At 34.8% G+C, this 25,883-nt stretch overlaps 1 protein-coding gene across 2 annotated transcripts in view; it reads right to left on the bottom strand.

Moving 5' to 3' along the window:
- MMS22L (MMS22 like, DNA repair protein) overlaps positions 1–25,883 on the bottom strand; it is a 138,749-nt gene that overhangs the window by 102,830 nt on the left and 10,036 nt on the right. Inside the window, exons 4-9 of one of the 2 annotated variants that reach the window (XM_060167611.1) lie at positions 25,770–25,857; positions 25,497–25,674; positions 22,905–22,995; positions 13,645–13,780; positions 12,070–12,178; positions 3,170–3,346 (exon numbers count right to left, since the gene is read on the bottom strand). In XM_060167611.1, the coding sequence (XP_060023594.1) occupies positions 3,170–3,346; positions 12,070–12,178; positions 13,645–13,780; positions 22,905–22,995; positions 25,497–25,674; positions 25,770–25,857 (779 nt within the window). Of the gene's footprint in view, positions 1–3,169; positions 3,347–12,069; positions 12,184–13,644; positions 13,781–22,904; positions 22,996–25,496; positions 25,675–25,769; positions 25,858–25,883 lie in introns of both variants that reach the window. The other variant, XM_060167610.1, reaches the window with a different exon arrangement.

Here is a 25,883-nt window from a genome sequence, read left to right as displayed (position 1 = left end):
ACTTCTGTGATTTAAATCCACATACAGCAAAAATCCAATTTACGAAAACTTAAAAAAAATTAACCATATCTCAAACCTATTTAAAATATAAAGATTTCACATTAACCTTCAGGGCAAAAGCAGTTCACATTTAAAAACTGAAACATCTCTATGATTATCACAAGACTAGCAGTATTTCTCTGCTGCAGAACATATGACTAACTATTATTACTTCATATCATCCTCTCACACCAGATTACTCTTTAGTGGAATAAAGCATGCTTAATGCATAACCATTTTCTATATGGTAGCTGGCTATGCTAATACATCATAAGGAGAAAAAAAGAATTCAGATAATTTTCAAAATTCTGACCTAAGTATATCTCAGAAACAAATTAAAATCCTATATAATCTCTCTGAAAGAATGAGTCAATACACCTTTATGTTCATAGATTAAAATGATTATATGATTTATAAACCAAATTGAGACACTTCTGAGAATAAAAGGGAACAAACTAACCAGATGGGATGAGGGGAAAATGGGCATAAACTGGGACTGTCCCTGGCAGACTGGTACACAGGGTTATGCTACCAGAGACCTATTCATGAGAGGAAGTTCTCAGAAAGTTTCTCATATCAAATTTATCTAAGTGATAAAAATAGGGTGATATTTAACCACTGTGCACCTCAGTTTCTTTACCTGTAAAATGGATATAATATTAACTTCTTGCCTACTGCATAACACTTCATTGAGATAAAAACCAAATAGTCACTCTGAGATATTAAGCACTTTGCAAATGCAATATGCTAAAGGTATCACCCCTAATGAAGACTATCATTAACTGGAGAACTTAAGTTTTTGTTTTTGTTTTGCAGTACGCGGGCCTCTCACTATTGTGGCCTCTCCCGTTGCGGAGCACAGGCTCCGGACACGCAGGCTCAGCGGCCATGGCTCACGAGTCTAGCCACTCCACGGCATGTGGGATCTCCCCAGACCGGGGCACGAACCCGTGTCCCCTGCATCGGCAGGCGGACTCTCAACCACTGTGCCACCAGGGAAGCCCTCAAGTTTTTCTTTTAAAGACATTAAGAAGTCAAGAAACGTTTGAAACTCTCTGAAGACTCATGAATAAAGGCAAAGTCTATTTTACATATACACATACACATTACACATCTTTATTATTTTATCATATGAAAGGATTTTTTTTCCCAAATACCATGGCTCTCTTTCCTCTTAAAACCTTCTATATAATTTTAAAAATTAAGATTGAAAAAAAACATATGTATCTTGGCAAAAGAAAATCATAAAGGAACTGCTGACAAATATTAAAAGACAAAGGTTAAGCTATTTTAAATACAGAGAATTCTTTCACTATCTTGATCCAGAGCTAATAAAAGCAATAATGTCCTACGGAGTTCCCTCTATGAAAATGAAGAGTGATTTCAGCAATGCAACATAGGGTGGTTGTACCAATACAATTCAAAACTACAATAGTAATACTAATGATATATATTAACGTGGCTACATTACCTACCATACTGGGAGCATGTGGGGGTTGATATCAAACACTATTGAAATGTACCACTCACTCAAATAAGTGTTAATGGCAGATCCAGCAAGCATTAATAACATGAAAGCACATTCCTTGAAGCAAAAGGCAGTACAATCTATTTCATGTGTATCCTATCACGGGCACCTATTATTATGATGGCCACTCAGTAGGAATTCAGAAGTGCTTACCTAACTACCCTATTTATTTACACTGCAGAAATATGTATTTGGAAGAATTAAGGTTGGGTGGTAAGAGAAATAAAAATGCTTATGTAAAGACCTTTGAATTATAGATAAATTTTTTGAGTTCTTTCATTGTTGTTCTAGTATTTTAAGAACTAAAAGATGTGAAACATAACCATATTAACTCCATTATAATACTCAATGAAAGGAATACTAAAGTAATAATGGCATTTATCAGTTACCATATATCAGTATGGGTAGGACTCATGTGCATAAATAAAGAACATATGATCCTTCTGAGAAGTTCATTCTATTGATCTTATTGATCTCTCTCAATGAATTGGTAGAATGCTTAAATACATCGATACTGAGCTGTGTGTGGACTTCTCAGAGCACTTTCTGACTTATCTTACTATATCTTGTGATCTCTTAAAGGACCGTTTATTACTAGGGAATCACTTAGAGGACCTCTAAGGCCCTTTCTCCGTTTCTAGGACACTATGTCAATACTAACTGACCCTCAGATTCCACGGATGATGTCTGGGCTCTGTCCAGTATTCCAGAAAGAGGAAAATCTGTGAAGTCCATCAAGGAACACGTTTCATAAAGCAAACGTTCCCATACCTGATAAGAGCATGAGATCCAAAGGACTTTTTAAAAATAAGAATTTCCAAACTCCAGACCAGATTACAGTACTAAAACAGGATCTCTAGACTTAAGAAATCTGAATTTTTAGAAACTCACAGATAGGCCTGTTGATCAGCCAGGCTTGTTAACCACTGCCAGAAAACAAAGACAAATTTTGAAAATACAGACATGCTTATTTTATGGAACTGATGGGTTGATATAATACTATGTTACTTCTGAACATGGAAGAAGTTATCTACAAATAGGGTTTCAGATAAATACACCTACCAGCTGGTTTTATTTCATAGGGATTTTAAAATAACACTGAAAAAATGTTTCTAACTAGAAATTAATATACTAGTTAAAATCTCTGTCTTTTTACATGAAGCAACTTCATCGTTGTTTAACAGATTAAAATATCTTCATAAAAATCTTCTCTAATTCATTTCTAGAGATGTAGGCTTTCCCTTTGGCAATCTTAAAGATTTTAGAACTAGAAGAAATCTGAACAGAACAATCCAGTCCCATGATTTCTGGATGAGAGAACAGAGGCCCAGAAAGGTTTAAGTAATTTATTAACAGTCACAAAACTACTTTGTAGCAGGCCAGGACTAGATCCCAAGTCTTTTCCCTAAACAAACAGTAAAAACAAAGATTATCATTTTCAAGATGTTTACAGAAAGGTTTACAGCTTCTAGATTCAGAAGCTGAGTTGATTTCTGTAGGATTATAATCTGATTTTTATTGTTTCTCCTCACTTGCTAATTTGCCTACAAAAAGTACATATTGATTGATAATACAAGAAAGTTTGAAAAAATAAAATCTTACCATTTCATCCGGTATTCCATGGCGATCAAACTGATAAAATGATGCTACATGAGCAATCATCCACCAACTAAAACCCAATGGATCCCTGGGCTGGATTACAGGCACAGAAGGTCTTCTTCGGTCATTTGATTTTTCAAAGAGCGTTTTAAGTAGTTTATTCAACCAGTTCCAAAATGACTGTAGAAAAAGAGGTATTATGATTCAATTAAATTCAGACACTTATCCAATAACCTGTGATTTGGGTTTTTTTCCTTCATTTTTGTAAGGAAATATAGACACAAAAGAGAATACAAAACACATATATAAAACTTAGAGAATAATAAAAATACCCAGGTTAAAAATTAGAAAATGACTAGTTCCTACAGTTTCCACAATCATATGTTCTCCCATCCAGGAGTAACAATTATTCTGACTTCTATAATATATCATTCCCTAGTTTTTTAAGTTTTGCCACATAGATATACACGCCTCGATCACATATTGTTTGGCTTCACCTGTTTTGTTTTTTTTTTAATGTGTTTGTATTCTTACGTAGCTTGTTTCTATTCTTTGGTAACTTACTTCTTTTCCTCAATATTATATTTGTGAGATTTACCCATATTAGTGAGTATAGCCATAGTTCATCAGAGTATTCCAATATATGACTATAAGATAAACTATTTACCTAATTTACTACTGTTGAACATTTGATGGGTTTTAGTAAGATTTTTTTCTAGGTATTTGTCCATTTTATATAAATATTTGATATTATCAGATATTTTAATATCTGCAGAGTTTGAAAGCATGTTACCATTTTCATTTCTAGTACTGACTTGTAATCATCTCAAGAAAGATTAGCCAATTTTAGTAATTTTTTTGAAGAACCAACTTTTGGCTGTTTTGATCTTTCAATTTTTTGATCATCTTTGTTGTTTTCAATTTCATAAATTTGTGTTAGTCTTATTTACTACCTTTTATTTTCTTTGGGTTTACTATACAGGAATTTTTTCCCCTAACTTCTTACAATGAATTCTTAGCTCATTAATTTTCAACTTCTTTTCCTCTAACATTTGTATTTAAAGTTATATATTTCCCACTAATTATATCTTTAGCTGCAGTCCCAAAGCTTTAATTAGTAGTATGTTAGTTATCATTTACTTCAAGATATTTTATAATTTCCATTATAACTTCTTTCACCTATGGGTTATTTAGAAATGCATTTCAGTATTTCTAAGCATATGTGTATTTCTTCTCTTTGTAGTTCTGTCAGTGTTTATTTTCTACATTTAACAGCATATTACTAGCCACATAAAATTTAAATATATTTTATCTTTCTGGTGAATTGGACCTTTAATCAGCATGAAATGACTTAATGCTTTCGTTGGTTTTAAGTCTAATTTTCTCCAATATTAGTTTAATACATTACCTTTCTTATATCTTTTTTCTATCAATTCCAAATCCTTCTGAATTTTGTTTTAGATTCTCTCTTACAAACAGCTTACAGTCTGTTCTGACAGTATATGTTTTAAATGAGCAATTAGTACATTTGCAGTTAATGTAATGTAACTCATATATTTAGTTTTAAACGTACCATCTTTTTTTTTTTTTTTTTTTTTTGCGGTATGTGGGCCTCTCACTGTTGTGGCCTCTTCCGTTGCAGACCACAGGCTCCGGATGCGCAGGCTCAGCGGCCATGGCTCACGGGCCCAGCCGCTCTGCGGCATATGGGATCTTCCCGGACCAGGGCATGAACCCGTGTCCCCTGCATAGGCAGGCGGACTCTCAACCACTGCGCCACCAGGGAAGCCCGACAATCTTATTCTGTACTTCTATTTATACGTCTATTTTTTCCACCTATACCTCCTTCTTGCCTTCTTTTGGGATGACTACTTCACAATTTTCCCCTTTATTAGCTTGTAAGTTAAATAACCTACTCTCTCTTCTTTTAGTGGTACCTTAGAAACAACAGCATACATTCAAATATCTTGGTAAGTTAATATATATCTTGCAATTCTCTCAGACAAAACAAGGACCTTAAAATACTCTTACCATGGATTGTAATTTTTAATCCCATTAGATTATATTATTGATTTATACAGAATATTTACCACTTACTTTATTCCTTCTTCTGCCTAAAACTTATCTTTCAGTATTCCCTTCAATTTTGCTTCAGTGAAAATTGTTTCACCCCAGTCTTGAAAGATTTTGCTGGATGAAGAATTTCTTATTGAAAATTACCTTGTTTTAATACAATGAAGATTTCCCACTGGCCTCCACTGCTGTTGAGAAATCAGCTTACAGTCTAATTGTCATTCTTTTGAAAGTAGCATTTTTCTGTGTGAATGCTTTTAATCTCTTCTCTTTGTCTCCAATGTTCTGCAGTTTCACTATGATGTATCATGGTGTGTTTTTCTTTTTATTTGCCCTAGATGGAATTCATTGGGCTTTTTAATATGATAGCTTTCATTAACATTAGAAGATTTTAAGTCATTTTCTCTTCACATATTTTTTCTGTTCCACTTTCTACTTCCTCTCCCTTGGAACTATACATAGAAGTATATCAGATATTCTCTCTAGTCTCACATGCTGCATTTATCTACCATGTTTCTTCAGTTTTCTTTGATCTGTAACAGTTGTTCAGATTATCTTTCATGACTGACCCTGATGTTCTTGAGTAGGCCAGCTATTTAGGTTTGACTAGTATTTCTTCATGATTAGATTCACACGATGCATTTTTGGCAGGAATATCAAAAAAAAATCTTTGTTCTTTCAATGCATCACATTGAGAGTACATAATATCAATTTGTTTTATTATTGGTTAACTTTGATATCTTGGTTAAGGTGGTATCTGCTAGATGTTCTGCACTGCAAAGTTACTGCTCCCTTTGTAACAGACAAATACTGTGCAGAGATACTTATCAAGCTATGTAAATATTGTGCTTTTCATCATATTTTTGACAGCCATTGAGGATTCTTGCCTGAAACAATTACTATGAGGGTTGTCAAGTGGTATTTTCAAATTCCATATTACTTCTACATTTACTAGGAAGAGCTTCCCTTCTCTCCATTTATTTATATCACTAAAGACTCACAAATCCTTACTGTACAGATTACAGTCCTTTGCTATCATTTATTTTTTTGCTCAAATTCCCAGATTTGGTGTGTGGGAGATCTTCATGTTGGCCCTTGTGTCCTTTTGACAAGTCCTCATCATTTTTTCAGCACCTAGTTAGTTTCTGGTACAAAAGGTTCCAGACTCTTTTTTTATTTTGCATGCTCCCACCTAGAATCAGTCATTTTACCATTCTCTTTTCACTGGAGAATGGTCATTTCAAAACCAAGACATAGCTGAAATTTTCTCATTGCTACTCAGATATCCACCTAGTAAATAAGGTAGAAAATGTATATATGTCCACTCACACATATCACTCAAGAAATACTCATTAGTTTTCCTTTTCTTCCCTGAAATTTAAGTCTAAATGACATCTACTAGGTACTGAGTGTTGAGTTTTTAAGAACGCACTCATACAGATATAGCCAGTATTAGTTACATTTTAGAATATTTTCTGGGATAAAAATATGCCCTTAATCATATTAGTTTATTTTCATTCTTGGAGTTCCCACATAATTTGTGCTACGTGTGAATTCCCAAACATTCCTGATCCTCTCCTAGGTTTCTCTAATTGCTTCCTATCCTGTCCCCCTGGGAAGCAGCACCTTGTTGCCTCCACAAAGGTCAGCAGCAGCAGTCCAGACAACATTTGAAAATAACTTAATAACCCTGAACTGCTGCTCCCCTTTGGACAATTTCCTTAGAGCATTAGTCCTTTGAACACTGACTTGGTTCCAGAAAATGTCCCTTTCTCAGTGGGAAGACTCGAAATCCCATTCAGTCTTCCCCTCCCTCATTCCAAAGAATAGGACGGAGGGTAGGCAGTAGAGAGAAGGAATTAAATACTTCTTTTTGGAAGAATGTAAGCTTGTGTGCGCACACGTATATATATGCACACACATAATTTGTTCTTTTAAAAAAATAAACAGTGCATTACAGAAATCAGTACTGACACATCATAAATTTTTAAAATCATGTACAAGACAGAAAAAAAAAATATCTGCTTTCAGTAGTCTGGAAAGCTCCTAAGAATAGGTTCTATATAGAGCTTAGCCCGCTGTCAGCATTCAGGGGAATGATCACATCTCCTGCAATATCATTAACTCCTGAGTGAATGAAAGAGAAAAGCTTCCCTGTTCCTCCTGAATCTTTCAATTGCTTTTTCAGTTTTTCTTTCTCTGCTTATCCACATCCATCTTGGTCCCCAAAGTCATTGCCCGTCTGATAGTACAAAGAGTAATTTTTAACTTGCTTCTTTGTTGTTTTAGAAGGAATTTTTTGTTTTGATTCCTTTTTGTTTGGTTAATTTTTCTTGGTCCTGAGATTCTATTAAGGGATGTCATAGTTAGAGCCCATATAACCTCCACAGAGCAAAAGATGGGACTAAATCGTTTTTCTTTTCTTCTTTTTATAAATTTATTTATTTATTTATTTTTGGCTGCATTGGGTCTTCATTTCTGTGCACGTGGGCTTTCTCTAGCTGCAGCGAGTGGGGGCTACTCTTCGTTGCGGTTGTGCAGGCTTCTCATTGTGGTGGCTTCTCTTGTTGTGGAGCACGGGCTCTAGGCACGTGGGCCCAATAGTTATGGCTCACGGGCTCTATAGCACAGGCTCAGTAGTTGCGGCACACGGACTTGGTTGCTCCACGGCATGTGGGATCTTCCCGGACCAGGGCTTGAACCCGTGTCCCCTGCATTGGCAGGCAGATTCTTAACCACTGCGCCACCAGGGAAGTCCCTACATTGCTTTTCTTTAAACTGAGGGCTTGTTCTATTGTGCCATACTGGTATTTCATTCAATGCTTGGGCTGGAAGTCCGAGATCAGGGTGCCAGCATGGTCACATGATGGCCCTCTTCCAGGTCACAGACGTCTGCTGTGTCCTCACAAGGAGGAAGGGTTTTTGAGTCTTTTTAAATGCTCTACTGTTGCCTTGTTTTATGTTTTTTTTAAGAAGTCTAGTGCAGGTCAACTTATTTAGCTTTTCTAAGTAATTTAGCCTTTTTGCCTAGAGGATATGAAGATTTCCTTCAGGACTGGAAGATATTTCCTCTATGTCTGAAGTCAAATAGTTTTACAATATGTCTCAGGATGGATTATTTGGAATTAATCTTTCCACTTATCAAGCAGGCCGTTTCAATATGTAGATTTGGGTCTTCTTTTACTTCTGGAATATTTTCTTGGATAATAATTTTGAGTGTTAGCTATATCCCATTGTTTTGTTTTTTTTTAGGGGACTCCATTTATACATATGGTTATTTCTGCTTTGCTTATCTCCCATTTCAACCATTTTCTCTCTAACCATTTATATTCCTTTCTTTATCTCATTTTTAATCTCTTGGTTATTTTCCTGCCTTTCTTCCATGCCCCTTATTAAATTTTCACTTGAGTCTATTCTCCTTGGGCACTTTGTAATTCAGTCAATTTTATAATGATGTTTTCTTCCATTTCTCTCCTGCCTTCAGTTTATTCTTTTCATTAATTCCTAGCTTTTGGTCTTTCTGTTTTAAAATCTGAATATCTTATTCAAGTTGTTTTTTTGTTTTTGTTTTTATAGCCCCAAATGCTTATCTCCTTAATTCAGTCTGGAGTATTGTCTTAGGATTTTCTTCTGCATTATAGTTGTTTCTGGGGAAGAGGGTATCCTCAGCTAAAGTATATCAAATCAATTCTGTTTCCTTGTAGTAACTTTATAAAGACTTGTTTAGTTTTCTTCTTTTCATTTTGCAGGTTTGGACTACTCTAAAAGATTCCTAGTTCAGTGAAGCCCTCTTTTGTCAATGTACCAAAGTCCCATTTCTTTACTAGATTTCTTTTTTTTTGGTGGTGGTGGTGGTGTGAAGTAGGTATGAATCCTTTGTTGTTTTTTTTTTTAATTTATTTTACAAGAGACATTGTTCTATGCTTTTACTTCCTATCCCTTTCACCACCTAATCACCAAGGGGGAACCACTCCCTTTTTGCCTTTTTATTCTCCAGAAGCTCTACCTTCAAAGACTGCCTCATGCTTTGCACACACTTTTATGTTCCTATTCTTCTGATCTACAAAAAACCTTTCCAGTATTTTCACATTCTTGAAATGGTTTTAGACCAATTTTATGGCTGCTGCTAACTCTCTGTTCCTCTCTCCTCAGAGCAGTTTTTCTCAGACTGCCTGCCCTTGCTTGACAGAAAGGTGTGGTAGTGCTTTGGTAGCTTTTACTTTTAATTTACAGCTTTGAACATTCTTATCTTGCAGGTATGCTATCAACATGTTTTCTGTGCAGTTTTATTTGTTCTTGCTATTTTATATTTTGGGGAAGGTTACACGAGAAGATGTGGGTTTAAGCGTCCACCCATTGTCCAAGGCTACTTAGAAGTCACTGGCTCGAAATTTTTAGTACAACCTAAGCAACATGAACTCAGGCTATAAAACTGTATGAGTGCTGGCTTATGATAAATACACTGAAGCTATTTTAAACTGCAAAGAAACACAGTTAAAGACAGGCAATTTTCCTTACAAATTTAGTTGAGTTTCTAGTTCATTCTTTTGGGGGCCCAGATTTATGGGTAGTTGGTATATAGTAGGTTACCAACTTGAGTTGATTCTGAGCTTTGTCTTCTATTCTTGGACCTTATAATATATGAAAGCTAATTTTCCAAGTTTATATAATTCAGCAACTGCCTCTAAGCTTCAAGGTTCAGCTGACCTGAATTCCTACCTACATTTAGTATTTGGCCTCAATACTTCTTACTTTCAACAAGTTCACTGACACATCTAAAATGCTTATTATATGATATTATATGATATGCAGCATGATTATTTTTTTAGCAGAAAGGTCAAACTGTCTTACTGTCAGGAATGGAAACTTCTAATTTAACTTTCAAAATAAAATAGCTTTCAAAATCTGTGAATAATATATTTTAGTTGTGTTTTAAAAAATGAAATGACCTATGATTTCCATTATTTTAAGACAAATAACTCTGGTTACTACATAAAATGAAAAGCATAACAGTCATTTAGGTTAAACAATACATATTACTATGCAAATTTCTATAATATAGTATTTTAAATTATGTCTACTTTTCTGCTTAAAATCTAGAAAAAGACTCAGGGCAACAAGTATGAACATGCCTTAATTAATTCTATGTAGTTTACACTTTCAAGTCTAAAATTTCTAAAATAAGAACAATTCTAAAAAATATAAAATTCTTAAAGATAAACTGCAGAAAATGGAAAAATCTATGTTTACCACATAAATGAAATAAAACATCCTGGAAAATAATCAAAGGAAAATATTGCTGAGACTGTGTAATATTTAAGTCTTACTGTGGAAAGCTTAATGCTACTGACAAACCAAAATGTCACGGAAAAACAACTTTCTTACTCAATAAGTAAAAATGCGTTAAATTTATACATAGTAAATTTACTTTATTTTACTTATACCTAGTAAATTTACTACTAAAATAACTCAAAATAAATATAGTATTATAAACCTCCAAAAAGTTATTATTAAAATTATACAGATAATTTTCACTGTCCTAAAAGTGCCCTGTGTTCTGCCTACCCTCAGAAACCACTAATCTTTTTACTGTTTTCATAGCTTTAGCTTTCACAGAATGTCATATAGTTGGAATCATACAGTGTGTAGCCTTTTAGATTGGTTTCTTTCACTTGGTTATATGCATTTAAGGTTCCTCCATGTCTTTTTATGGCTTGATAGCTCATTCTTTTTAGTGATGAATAATATTTCATTGTCTGGATATACCACAGTTTATCCATTTACCTACTGAAGGATATCTTGGTTGCTTCCAAGTTTTGGCAATTATGAATAAAGCTGCTATAAACATGCATGTGCAGGTTTTTGTGTTGACATGAGTTTTCACTGTGTAAATACCAGCACAATTGCTGGATCCATATGCTAAAACTATGTTTAGTTTTGTAAGAAACAAGCAAAATGTCTTCCAAAGTGGCTGTACCATTCTGCATTCCCACCAGCAATGAATGAGAGTTCCTGTTGCTCCACATTCTCATCAGCATTTAGAGTTGTCAGTGTTCCTAATTTTGGTCATTCTAATAGGAGTGGTAACTCATTGTTCTATCCGTTTACATTTCCCTGAATTTGTAGTGTCTTTAAAGAAATTTTTAAAATATTAGAATTGAGCTTTCGACCTGAAGAGCTACAGAGAAGTTTTTTTAATTTATGGATAAATTCTTGAAAATGTATATAGGAAGAAATTATTTTAAACTCCTAACTGGATAAGAACATATAAACCATTTTAAGTATCATTTCACAGTGAATTATTTGTATTTACTTCTGCATATGAATATTTCTCTTTTTCTACTAATCCAGAACACTTGAAATAAAATAAAAGCCCCATTCTGAAGACTTGATCAAAATGAGGTGAAGTAAAATTTCCCACCTTCCCCTTTGTGTTTATCTTTCTCTCTCCTTGAAATAAGATACTGTAAAATGGATTAATAAAAACCTGTGCTTTATTTCTCCACAAATCTAAATCTACCTCATTTCCTAACTAAAATATTTCCTGATTACTAGAGGGTTTTTAAGTATGGTCTAAAAGATTCTTGACAGAAAAAAAAAGAACTTGAGAAAATAAAACAGTCAAATCTTGTACTTCCCCTAGATGTTTCATATTACCAATTTAGGGTTAAAAAAATAGTAGGTATTTAGTATTCAGTTAATGCTCTGTTTGGTGGTGGTGGTTGTCTTATTATAAAGAAAGACTTCGTAAGATTTTTCTTTGACAAAACCACTGCATGAATTCAGTGTAAGAGCTAGTACCAATAACTAACATCAATTTTATAACTTACTTCTGAGAGAGACCATTTACTCCTGTGGTTGAGGAGATGAATGAGTAGAACCCATAATTCTTTAATGCATGGACAGGGGCAATGGTGACTCATTAATGCTTCAGAAGGCCTAACCTGCAGGAAAGACCCAAAAAGAGTAACTTATAAGACAGCAGAACTTTACATGCCACATATCTCCCCAAATGTTTTAAAAGAATGATTTAGATGACTTAAAATTTATGCTCAATTACATAAAATTGTTTATAAAAAAACATACCATTTCATTAACTTTTAAAATAAATTTCCATTTAAAAAACAAAAGTACACAATGAATTTTATTTTCAACTTAAAAAAAACCTCTGCTTTAATCATCTAGCCCAATGGTCAGCAAAGTTGTTCTGTAAAGGGCTAGATAGTAAATATTTGAGGCTTTAATAGTGAAATAGTCTTTGTAACAACTATTCAACTCTGCCATTGTTCTACATCAGTCACAGATAATGGATAAAAAGGATGGGACTGTGTTCCAGTAAAATTTTACGTATAAAAACAGGTGGTGTGCTAGATTTGGCTGCAGGGCCATGGTTTCTAAACCTTGATCTAATCTATCAGCCAAATAAAAAGACTTCTAAGAAAATGATTAGAAAATAAATTTTGATTCTCTGTAATGCAGACTAAATTTTTTTGTAAGAACAAGTACAATTATTAGGAATTTATAAAGGTTAGGCAACTTTACCATTTTTGTAACAAATATACCCTCAATGGCCCCAAATAATACAGAGAATATGCACTGTAAGTATAGCCAGACTTCTGAAATTCATAATGTGTTCATTATTTCACATACTACATACACTTTTCTAACATAATACACAGTAAAAAAAAAAAACAACAGTAAAGACATTACTATATCATATCTGGTCAATCTACTAATTATATTAGTTGTAAATACATAGACTAGATTTAAACAATATTAATAATAAATACATAAAACACAATCTAAATTTAAAAAAATTATAAATCCCAATTTCCCATAGGTAACATTTATGCTTGTAACCTGAAATAAGTGATTATTGTCAACAAATTTCCATTGCTTGAAAATAAATGAATACCATAGCACTTTCAAATCACTGTCTGCATTAAACACTATGATAAGCAATTTAGTAAAAACATGTAATTTCCCCCATGATTCTAGACCTTTTATGAAGACAACCAAACAAAACCTCTCTTTAAATATGTCAACTAACTTTAGCTAAGTACTCATTTATTTTATTATATAACAACAAAACAATAGATTATTAAAGGGCTGGTATCTATTTGAACAGAAATTAAATTTCCAATCATTATCATGAACATTCTGTTTTTATTTATTTTTGACAAATGGAAAAGGCTATTTTTTTAAAAACAGCTCTAAAACACTAATTCCAGCCTGTTTTAAATGTTTACCTCAAATTCTTTTCCCAACCACCTCCCAAATAAAAATAAATACAAAATTAGAAGAATTAACAAGTAAGCCATTTTAGATTCTTATGGGTCAAACCACATGCATTAAGTACTGACTATTGCCATTAAATACCAAAAGTGCAAATGAACTCTTAAAACATTACCTTATCATACCTGTTGAGGGACAGGCTTATTAAATCACAAAGAAGATTTTCACAATGTTCTTCAAATAGGCTGACATTGGTTAAATTGTCACCTGCCAGATTCATAAACTGATGACTATATATAACTTGTTCTAAAAATGGAATAAGATAAATTCTGTTTAAAACTACAGTAGATTTTAGTAATTCAGAAGGAGGAAAGTGACCGTACACCTTTAAATTAACATAACAAAACTGCAAAATAACAGTTAAAAGCAAATGTTTTGCAAATAAAACTTTGAAAACAATTCCTTTCTTATACGAGCAGTGATAGACATTAGCTTAAAAAAGTTTCAATCCTCCCAAGTACCATTTAATAGATTTTCTTAATTTGGCCACCTGAAAAGCAACAATGCAACATCACTTTAAAGAAAAAAATACAAGACAGGAAACACTAGAAAATCTTTACCCATATTTCTAACCAATAAAGCCTTTAAAACATTATTCCTTTAACAAATACTGGAAAAATAACCATGTACAATTGTTTTTTGGCATGAAATAGAGCAAACCAAGGTAACGGATACCAAAATTTGAACCTGTCAGAGTAAGTTCATCTGAGTATTGCTCTAAGAATAAATTATTTGAAATACAGTCCACATGAGAGAGGAAATCATGTGTTTGTGTACACCTTTATATGTTCACATGTATGTATATAAGTGCTTACACATATACACATACACATATATGTATTTTCATATTATTAATGCATTGAAAAGTAGGTATTGAGGTAAAGGATATGTTTATTACCTAAATAATTAATAATTTACAACTACATGAGACCTTAAGATGGCGGAGGAGTAGGACATGGAGATCACCTTCCTCCCCACAAATACATCAGAAATACATCTACACGTGGAACGACTCCCACAGAACACCTACTGAACGCTGGCAGAAGACCTCAGACTTCCCAAAAGGCAAGAAACTCCCCATGTACCTGGGTAGGGCAAAAGAAAAAAGAATAAACAGAGACAAAAGAATAGGAATGGGACCTGCACCAGTGGAAGGGAGTTGTGAAGGAGGAAAGGTTTCCACACACTAGGAAGCCCCTTCACGGGCAGAGACTGCGGGTGGTGGAGGGGGAAGCTTTGGAGCCACGGAGGAGAGCGCAGCAACAGGGGTGCGGAGGGCAAAGCGGGGAGATTCCTGCAAAAAGGATCGGTGCCAACCAGCACTAACCAGCCCGAGAGGCTTGTATGGTCACCCGCCAGGACGGGTGAGGGCTGGGAGCTGAGGCTCAGGCTTCGGAGGTCAGATCCCAGGGAGAGGACTGGGATTGGCTGCGTGAACAAAGCCTGAAGGGGGCTAGTGCGCCACAGCTAGCCGGGAGGGAGTTCAGTAAAAACTCTGGACCTGCCTAAGAGGCAAGAGACCATTGTTTCAGGGTGTGTGAGGAGAGGGGATTCAGAGCACGGCCTAAACGAGCTCCTGAGACGGGCATGTGCCACAGCTACCAGCGCAGACACCAGAGACAGCCATGAAATGCTAAAGACGCTGCTGTAGCCACCAAGAAACGTCTGTGCGAGCACAGGTCACTATTCACACCTCCCCTCCCAGGAGCCTGTGCAGCCCGCCACTGCCAGGGCCCCGTGATCCAGGGACAACTCCCACGGGAGAACACACGGCACGCCTCAGGCTGGTGCAATGTCATGTTGGCCTCTGCTGCCACAGGCTCCCCCGCATTCCTTAACCCTCCCTCCCCGCAGCCTGGGTGAGCCAGAGCCCCCTAGTCAGCTGCTCCTTTAACCCCGTAATGTCTGAGCAAAGAACAGACGCCCTCAGGCGACCTACACACAGAGGTGGGTCCAAATCCAAAGCTGAACCCCAGGAGCCGTGTGAACAAAAATGAGAAAGGGAAACTACTCTCAGCAGCCTCAGGGCAGCAGATTAATCTCCACAATCAACTTGATGTATCCTGCATCTGTGGAATAAGTGAATAGACAACAAATCATCCCAAAATTGAGGTGGTGCACTTTGGGAGCAACTGTAGACCTAGAGTTTGCTTTCTCGTCTAATTTGTTTCTGGTTTTATGTTTATCTTAGTTTAATTTTTAGAGTTTATTATCATTGGTAGATTTGTTTATTGATTTGATTGCTCTCTTCCTTTTTACTTTTTTTAATATATAGATACATATTTTTTTTCCTTCTTCTCTTTTTGAGAGCGTGTATGTGCATGCTTCTTTGTGTGATTCTGTCTGTATAGCTTTGCTTTCACCATTTGTCCTAGGGTTCTGTCTGTCCGTTTTTTTCTTTTTTTTTTTTTGGTATAGTTTGTAGCTCTTATTATCACTGGTGGATTTGCTTTTTGGTTTGGTTGCTCCCTCCTTTCTTTCTTTCTTCGTTTTAATACTTCTAATTTTTTAAATCATTTTTTAATTCTTTATTTTAAAAACTTTCTTTTCTTTTCTTTATTTCTTTCTATTTTTCTCCCTTTTCCTCTGAGCAGTGTGCCTGACAGAGTCTTTGTGCGCCGGACGGGTGTCAGGCCTGTGCCTCTGAGGTGGGAGAGCCGAGTTCAGGACACTGGTCCACCAGAGACCTCCCGGCTCCACGTAATGTCAAACAGCGAAAGCTCTCCCAGAGATCTCCATGTCAAAGCTAAGACCCAGTTCCACTCAACGACCAGCAAGCTACAGTGCTGGATATCTTATGTCAAACAACTAGCAGGACAGGAACACAACCCCACCCATTAGCAGAGAGGCTGCCTAAAATCATAATAAGGTCACAGACACCCCAAAACACACCACCGGATGCAGATCTGCCCACCACAAAGATAAGATCCAGCTTCATCCACCAGAACACAGGCACTAGTTCCCTCCAACAGGAAGCCTACACAATCCAATGAACCAACCTTAGCCAGTGGGGGCAGACTCCAAAAACAACAGGAACTATGAACTGCAGACTGCGAAAAGGAGACCCCAAACACAGTAAGTTAAGCAAAATGAGAAGACTGAGAGATATGCAGCACATGAAGGAGCAAGGTAAAAACCCACCATATCAAACAGATGAAGAGGAAATAGGCAGTCTACCTGAAAAAGAATTCAGAGTAATGACAATCAAGATGATACAAAATCTTGGAAACAGAATGGAGAAAATACAAGAAACGTTTAAGAAGGACCTAGAAGAACTAAAGAGCAAACGAACAATGATGAACAACACAATAAATGAAATTAAAAATTCTCTAGAAGGTATTAATAGCAGAATAACTGAGGCAGAAGAACAGATAAGTGACCTGGAAGATAAAATACTGGAAATAACTACTGTAGAGAAGAATAAAGAAAAAAGAATGAAAAGAATTGAGGACAGTCTCAGAGACCTCTGGGATAACATTAAACGCAGCAACATTTGAATTATAGGGGTCCCAGAAGAAGAGAAAAAGAAAGGGACTGAGAAAATATTTGAAGAGATTGTAGTTGAAAACTTCCCTAATATGGGAAAAGAAATAGTCAAGCAAGTCCAAGAGGCACAGAGTCCCACACAGGATAAATCCAAGGAGAAACATGCCAAGATACACATTAATCAAACTAATACAAAGAAAAAATATTAAAAATACAAGGGAAAAGCAACCATTAACATACAAGAGAACCCCATAAGGCTAACAGCTGATCTTTCAGCAGAAAACTCTGCAAGCCAGAAGGGAGTAGCAGGACATATTTAAAGTGATAAAAGGGAAAAACCTAAAACCAAGATTACTCTACCCAGCATGGATCACATTCAGATTTGACAGAGAAATTAAAACCTTTACAGACAGGTAAAAGCTAAGAGAATTCAGCAACACCAAATCAGCTTTACAACAAATGCTAAACGAACTTCTCTAGGCAGGAAACACAAGAGAAGGAAAAGACCTACAACAAACCCAAAACAATTAAGAAAATGGTAAAAGGAACATACATATCGATAACTACCTTAGATGTAAATGGATTGAATGCTCCAACCAAAAGACATAGACTGGCTGAATGGATACAAAAACAAGACCTGTATATATGCTGTCTACAAGAGACCCACTTCAGACCTAGGGACACATACAGAGTGAAAGTGAGGGGATGGAAAAAGACATTCCATGCAAATGGAAATCAAGAGAACTGGAGTAGCAATTCTCATATCAGACAAAATAGACTTTAAAAAAAAGACTATTACAAGAGACAAAGAAAGACACTATATAATGATGAAGGGATCAATCCAAGAAGATATAACAATTGTAAATATTTATGCACCCAACATAGGAGCACCTCAATACATAAGGCAAATGCTAACAGCATTTCCCATAAAAAGGGAAATCGACAGGAACACAATAACAGTGGGGGACTTTAACACCCCACTTTAACCAATGGACAGATCATTCAAAATGAAAATAAAGAAACACAAGCTTTAAATGATGCAATAAACAAGATGGACATAACTGATATTTACAGGACATTCCATCCAAAAACAACAGAATATACTTTCTTGTCAAGTGCTCAAGGAACATTCTCCAGGATAGATCATATCTTGGGTCACAAATCAAGTCTTGGTAAATTTAAGAAAACTGAAATCGTACCACGTATCTTTTCTGTCAACAACACTATGAGACTAGATATCAATTACAGAAAAAAAGCTGTAAAAAATAAAAACACATGGAGGCTAAACAATACACTACTAAATGACCAAGTGATCTCTAAGAAATCAAAGAGGAAATCAAAAAATACTTAGAAACAAATGACAAGGAAACCACGATGAACCAAAACCTATGGGATACAGCAAAAGCAGTTCTAAGAGGGAAGTTTATAGCAATAAAATCCTACTTCAAGAAACAAGAAACATCTCAAGTAAACAACCTAACCTTACACCTACAGCAATTAGAAAGAGAAGAACAAAACAAACCCCAAAGTTAGCAAAAGGAAAGAAATCATAAAGATCAGAATAGAAATAAATGAAAAATAAATGAAGGAAACGATAGCAAAGATCAATAAAACTAAAAGCTGGTACTTTAAGAAGATAAACAACATTGATAAACCATTAGGCAGACTCATCAAGAAAAAAAGGGAGAAGACTCAAGTCAACAGAATTAGAAATGAATAAGAAGTAACAACTGACACTGCTGAAATACAAAAGATCACGAGAGATTACTACAAGCAACTATATGCCAGTAAAATGGACAACCTGGAAGAAACGGACAAATTTTTAGAAAAGCACAACCTCCCAAGACTGAACCAGGAAGAAATGGAAAATATAAAGAGACCAATCAGAAGCACAAAAATTGAAACATAATCACAAGCATAGAAATTGAAACTGTGATTAAAAATCTTCCAACAAACAAAAGCCCGGGACCAGATGACTTCACAGGCGAATTCTATCAAACATTTAGAGAAGAGCTAACATCTATCCTTCTTGAACTCTTCCAAAATATAGCAGAGAGAGGAACACTCCCAAACTCATTCTATGAGGCCACCATCACCCTGATACCAAAACCAGACAAAGATGTCACAAAAAAAGAAAACTACAGGCCAATATCACTGATGAACATAGATGCAAAAATCCTCAACAAAATACTAGCAAACAGAATCCAACAGCACATTAAAAGGATCATACACCATAATCAAGTGGGGTTTATTCCAGGAATGCAAGGATTCTTCAATATATGCAAATCAATCAATGTGATACACCATATTAACAAATTGAAGGAGAAAAACCATATGATCACCTCAATAGATGCAGAAAAAGCTTTTGACAAAATTCAACATCAATTTATGATAAAAACCCTCCAGAAAGGAGGCATAGAGGGAACTTACCTCAACATAATAAAGGCCTTATATGACAAACCCACAGCCAACATTGTTCGCAATCGTGAAAAACTGAAACCATTTCCTCTAAGATCAGGAACAAGACAAGGTTGTCCACTCTCATCACTATTATTCAACATAGTTTTGGAACTTTTAGCCACAGCAATCAGAGAAGAAAAAGAAAGAAATAAAAGGAATCCAAATCAGAAAAGAAGAAGTAAAGCTGTCACGGTTTGCAGATGACATGATACTATACATAAAGAATCCTAAAGATGCTACCAGAAAACTACTAGAGCTAATCAATGAATTTGGTAAAGTAGCAGGATACAAAATTAATGCACAGAAATCTCTGGCATTCCTATACACTAATGATGAAAAATCTGAAAGAGAAATTAAGGAAACACTCCTATTTAACACTGCAACAAAAAGAATAAAACACCTAGTAATAAACCTACCTAAGGAGACAAAAGATCTGTATGCAGAAAATTATAAAACACTGATGAGAGAAGTTAAAGATGATGCAAACAGATGGAGAGATATACCATGTTCTTGGACTGGAAGAATCAACATGGTGAAAATGACTACACTACCCAAAGCAATTGACAGATTCAATACAATCCCTATCAAACTACCAATGGCATTTTTCACAGAACTAGAACAAAAAATTTCACAATTTGTATGGAAACACAAAAAAGACCCCAAATAGCCAACGCAATCTTGAGAAAGAAAAACGGAGCTGGAGGAATCAGGCTCCCAGACTTTAGACTATACTAGAAAGCTACAGTAATCAAGACAGTGAGGTACTGGCACAAAAACAGAAATACAGATGAATGGAACAGGATACAAAGCCCAGAGATAAACCCACATACATATGTTCACCTTATTTTTGATAAAGGAGGCAAGAATATACAATGGAGAAAAGACAGCCTCTTCAATAAGTTGTGCTGGGAAAAATGGACAGCTACATGTAAAAGTATGAAATTAGAACACTCCCTAACACCATACACAAAAATAAACTCAAAATGGATTAAAGGCCTAAATGTAAGGCCAGACACCATAATAACACTCTTCGAGGAAAACATAGGCAGAACACTCTATGACATAAATCACAGCAAGATCCTTTTTTACTCACTTCCTAGAGAAATGGATATAAAACGAATATAAACAAATGGGACCTAATGAAACTTAAAAGCTTTTGCACAGCAAAGGAAACCATAAACAAGGCCAAAAGACAACCCTCAGAATGGGAGAAAATATTTGCAAACAAAGCAACTGACGAAGGGTTAATCTCCAAAATATACAAGCAGCTCATGCAGCTCAATATCAAAAAAACAAACAACCCAATCCAAAAATGGGCAGAAGACCTAAATAGACATTTCTCCAAAGAAGATATACAGATTGCCAACAAACACGTGAAAGGATGCTCGACATCATTAATCATTAGAGAAATGCAAATCAAAACTACAATGAGGTATCACCTCACACCAGTCAGAATGGCCATCATCAAAAAAAATCTACAAACAATAAATGCTGGAGAGGGTGTGGAGAAAAGGGAACCCTCTTACATTGTTGGTGGGAATGTAAATTGGTACAGCCACTATGGAGAACAGTATGGAGTTTCCTTAAAAAACTAAAAATAGAACTACCATATGACCCAGCAATCCCACTACTGGGCATATACCCTGAGAAAACCATAATTCAAAATGAGTCATGTACTACAGTGTTCATTGCAGGACTATTTACAATAGCCAGGACATGGAAGCCACCTAAGTGTCCATCGACAGATGAAAGGATAAAGAAGATGTGGCACTTATATACAGTGGAGTATTACTCAGCCATAAAAAGAAAGGAAACTGAGTTATTTGTAGAAAGATGAATGGATACAGAGTGAAGTAAGAAAGAGAAAAACAAATACCGTATGTTAACACATATATGTTATCTAAAAAAGAAAAAAAAAGGTTCTGAAGAACCTAGAGGTAGGACAGGAATAAAGACGCATATGTAGAGAACAGACTTGAGGACATGGGGAGGGGGAAGGGTAAGCTGGGACGAAATGAGAGAGTGGCATGGACATATATACACTACCAAATATAAAATAGATAGCTAGTGGGAAGCAGCCGCACAGCACAGGGAGATCGGCTCTGTGCTTTGTGACCACCTAGAGGGGTGGGATAGGGAGGATGGGAGGGAGACCCAAGAGGGAGGAGATATGGGGATATATGTATATGTATAGCTGATTCAGTTTGTTATAAAGCAGAAACTAACACACCACTGTAAAGCAATTATACTCCAATATACATGTTAAAAAAAAAAAAGGAATCCTTTTAATTTGTAACGAAGTCAAGTAGTAAGCCTCTCTGTAGTTAGTCCTGACACTTTAAGACAGTAAGTGCTACGTTATAATGTACACATCATTGTGTTAATCACAAAGACTGTTCTGAACATTAAAAATGCTCAAGTGCTTAAAAAAATAATAATAATTTACAACTATATAATATTTATAGAAAATTGCCAATTTGATAACGGAAACTAAAGGTGTCAAAGAGCAAGACCAAGAAATAAATAGGCAACATGTGAAATAAGATTACCATCCATAATATATACAAACCTCTACTAATTAATTAAAGAAAGGCGGGAAAGAATGAAACAAGAGATAAAACAAGTACTTTGCAAAATATAATGAACAGGTAATTAATAAAGCAAATATAAAAAGATAATAAAATTAAGGATGCTCCACTTCACTGGTAATCGGGAAATTGCAAAAACAGAGACAGTATCATTTTTCACGCATTAGTTGGCAAAAAATATGATTAATAATATCCACTACTGGCAAGAGTATGAGGCAAAGGCATGTTCACAGTTAGTGTACATAAATTGTGGAAACTTAATATACAACACCAGAGAAGCATATAAAATACTAAAAGTGCAATGTGCCACATCAATTCCAAAAACCTAATCTACTAAATAACTTGTACAAGTATTCAAAGATGTATATCTTATATCTACATAAGGATGTTCAATGAAATATTATTTGTAATACCAAAATAAACAGAATTAACTGAAATATCAAAAAATAGACTTGGCTAAATAAATTATGATAGGTCCATAAAACTGTATGAACTAACATGAACAGATCTCTAAAAAACTGTTAAATGAAACCCTACATAGGACAATATGATGATACCATTTGTGGTTAGAAAGAAAAACAAAAACCCTACCTATGAGTTTCCATATATGTATACTAATAGATAGTAAGTATGGATGGATGGATAAATGGACCAAGCCGTTGCCAGTAGTTATCTCTAGAAAAAAGAAGTAAGACCTTCACTTTTTAGTTTGGTTACTGTTTGATTAAAAAAATAATAATAATCAGAAAGCACTTATTGTATAATTTTAAAAAACAATTTAGATTAAAAAACATTTACATTAAAAAAGGACATAAATCAGAAATCCATAAACTTACTCAATTTTTCACCAAGCATGTGAAGAATTTCCAGCACTAGCCAATGGATATCTAAGTGGAGATGTAACAAATGCCATGATGGTGGGAAAAGCTGTGAATGACATTAAAAACTGTGACTGAAAATTCATAACACTTTATTAGGTATTTTATGGCATGTCACAACACTCCTCCATAATGCACAAGTTAACCTAACACTATTTAAAAGCTCAAGAGAAACCTCTGTCTTGTTCATTAGAGGATTTTTTCACTGGAGATCTTTAAAAGCAAGATATACTCTTAACTGATGTTGTTTAAGACAGACCCACCTTGGGGCTGCTGAACAGACTTGTATAGTAAAGGCCCCTACCAACCAACTGAGATTCTACTACAGCTGCAAGGCAGTAAATGAATTTCTTTAAACACTTATTTTCATGATTTTGTTTTAGACTTTAGCTAGGAAATATGTTTTTAAATGTAATGAATACCCAGGAACTTCCATAAGATATTTTAACAAGAACTTCTGGATTATCATTTAGACACTACTGTCATGCCCATAAAGAAACTAAAGTTAAAAGTGGTGAAGAAATTTACCCCTCAATTAATGCTTTAGGATTCAAACCTAATTCTATCTGATTCAAAAGCCAGTGCTCTTTACTGTGCTAGCAGATTATCAATAAACTTTCTCCAGTCAACATTTCGAATCACTAAAATAATACAATGATACATACTTTTTATTAAAACAACTATGATGAATGATGGAGAGGGGTCTTGCCTTATCAAACATGCAAACAAAATGAAACACAACACTAATAAAACAGTGCTGGCTCAGGAATAGATAGTAAATAGCAAAAATAGGGAAGAGAGAAATGGATACACATGATATGTCAAATCAGTGGGGAAAGCATAGGTCATTCAATAAGAGACAGGATTATTAACTTATTCATCTGTAAGAAACTAGATTTCCTACCTCACAGTACATTTTTTAAAAAGAGATAAATTAAAGAGATAAATGTAAAAAAAAAAAGTATGTTTTTTTAAAATAACATAGGAATGATACCAAAGTAAAAAACTGATAAATATAACTATATAAAAAAACTTAAATCATCTATCTACCTAGCAAGTCAGCTTAATTGCTGAAAAAAAAGATAAATGAAAATATTCGTAATACATCATACCAACAAATAATATCTCTAATTTTAAAAAGTCCCTAAAAAAGAATAAAAGACAGATGCTCAACTGTAAATACCAATTAAAGCATTAGCCTTCATATATGAGAGTGGTAAAATATAAGAAACATATAGAGTCTTGAAAGATGCTTTTTATTTTATGATTTTTTCATTTTGCTGATATTTCAGAAGAGAACAGTATTTCAGCATACGATTTTTTTGTTTATGTGTTGAAGACTCCATTCCCCTGCTTTAAAAATTCAGTCTTCTGATCTTCAAATAACCTATACTTTCAAGTCTGTCTAATTAAAAGCCTATGAAAGGCAAAACCTAGTTTGAGGACACTTGCACACATTTTTTTATTTCTGCTGCTAGATAAATTATTAATTTTAATTTTCTTAAGCATTTGATGGATATTCAGAAAATAAAAATCAGTCCAATTTACAGAGACTAAAAAGAAAGAAAAATATCCCTCCCAGCACAATCCACCCACGAATCTTTATTAACTGACATGATTAAAAACAATTACCTATTTGGTTTCTATGGATTAGATATATTCACCTGTGAATTCAGTTGGAATTCTATTTACTTTTATTATTACATATATTGATCCCTGATAAGAAGAGTCAATTTTTTATTATTGTTAAATTTCACAGAAATATAAATATTTAATTGTATTTTATATTTTGGCAAAGACTCGTTCCTAAAAACTGAATGTTATTAAAATTGGTGAAGTCAAATAGAGGAGATTGAGAATTCAGGGAATGCCACGGGAAATTATAATTTGTCACTCACAGCAGCTCACATTTTCCTATGAAGAATTTGTTAATTACATCCACAGGTTGGATCATGCTAACACATTTTTATAAACCAAACCAGAGAGACTGATCATCACAGGTAGGAAAAAAAAAGGGGGGCACAGTTAAAACAATCTTAATCATATTCTGAAAATATCTCAAAAGCCAGAACAGACATAATGATGTGGTTCTGAAAGCATAGCTTTTTAAAGATGATCTTCTTGAATCTTACTATAATATAAAATAGTGTTTGCCCAAACTTTTATCAGTGGCAAAGAGTATACAAACTTTAGAAAACAAAGGTTATTTGATTTACTTTGAAACTTTTAAACATTTGCATTGTTACAACTGGAAGAATAGTTATCACTGATTCAACGTAAACTACATCTAAGCACTTTATGCATTTTAATTATTCAATTCTCCCAATAACTCTAGGAAGCTAAACCAATTACACAGATGGAAAGACTGAAGCAAGAGGTGTTATTTGCCTGATGGCACATAATTAACAAAAGGAGGAGCCAGTATTTCAACTCAGGCAGTCTGGTCCAAGAACTACACTCTTGACTAATTTCCCTCATTCTTGAATGAATAGTCCATGTGGGGAGGAAAAAATACCTGATACTTTAAACATTAAATGAAACAAAGCAAACCTTAGTCTGGTTTTGATTTACAAATGCTCCTGTATTAATAATGGGAAGTTCTGATAGGTGTCCTATATACAAGAGTAATCCATGAAGCTCATCAATCAACACTGAGGGAAGCTGTGCCTCCAAAGTCTGGTAGGGATGGACAGGAACATGACTTTCAGCATTTTGTACTTGCAGGGACCTAAAACACGATGAGATACAATAAGCAATTAGAGTCTGGATAAATTTGCACTCAGAAATTCATGCATTATTCATATTACTCATCTGACAGCCTACCTGAAAATGAAGACTTTAACATAATGAAGAAATGTTATGCACTGCTGCCTAATATTGGCTGCTTTGCAATGTAGGGTTGATATCTTCCCTGAAACCAAAATAGATAATGTTAAT

This window comes from Lagenorhynchus albirostris, chromosome 12 (genome assembly GCF_949774975.1).
Source record: "Lagenorhynchus albirostris chromosome 12, mLagAlb1.1, whole genome shotgun sequence".
In the NCBI taxonomy this organism is placed as follows: domain Eukaryota; kingdom Metazoa; phylum Chordata; class Mammalia; order Artiodactyla; family Delphinidae; genus Lagenorhynchus; species Lagenorhynchus albirostris.
Note: the sequence above shows the minus strand (reverse complement) of the source record. Positions and strands in the feature narration are given on the sequence as shown.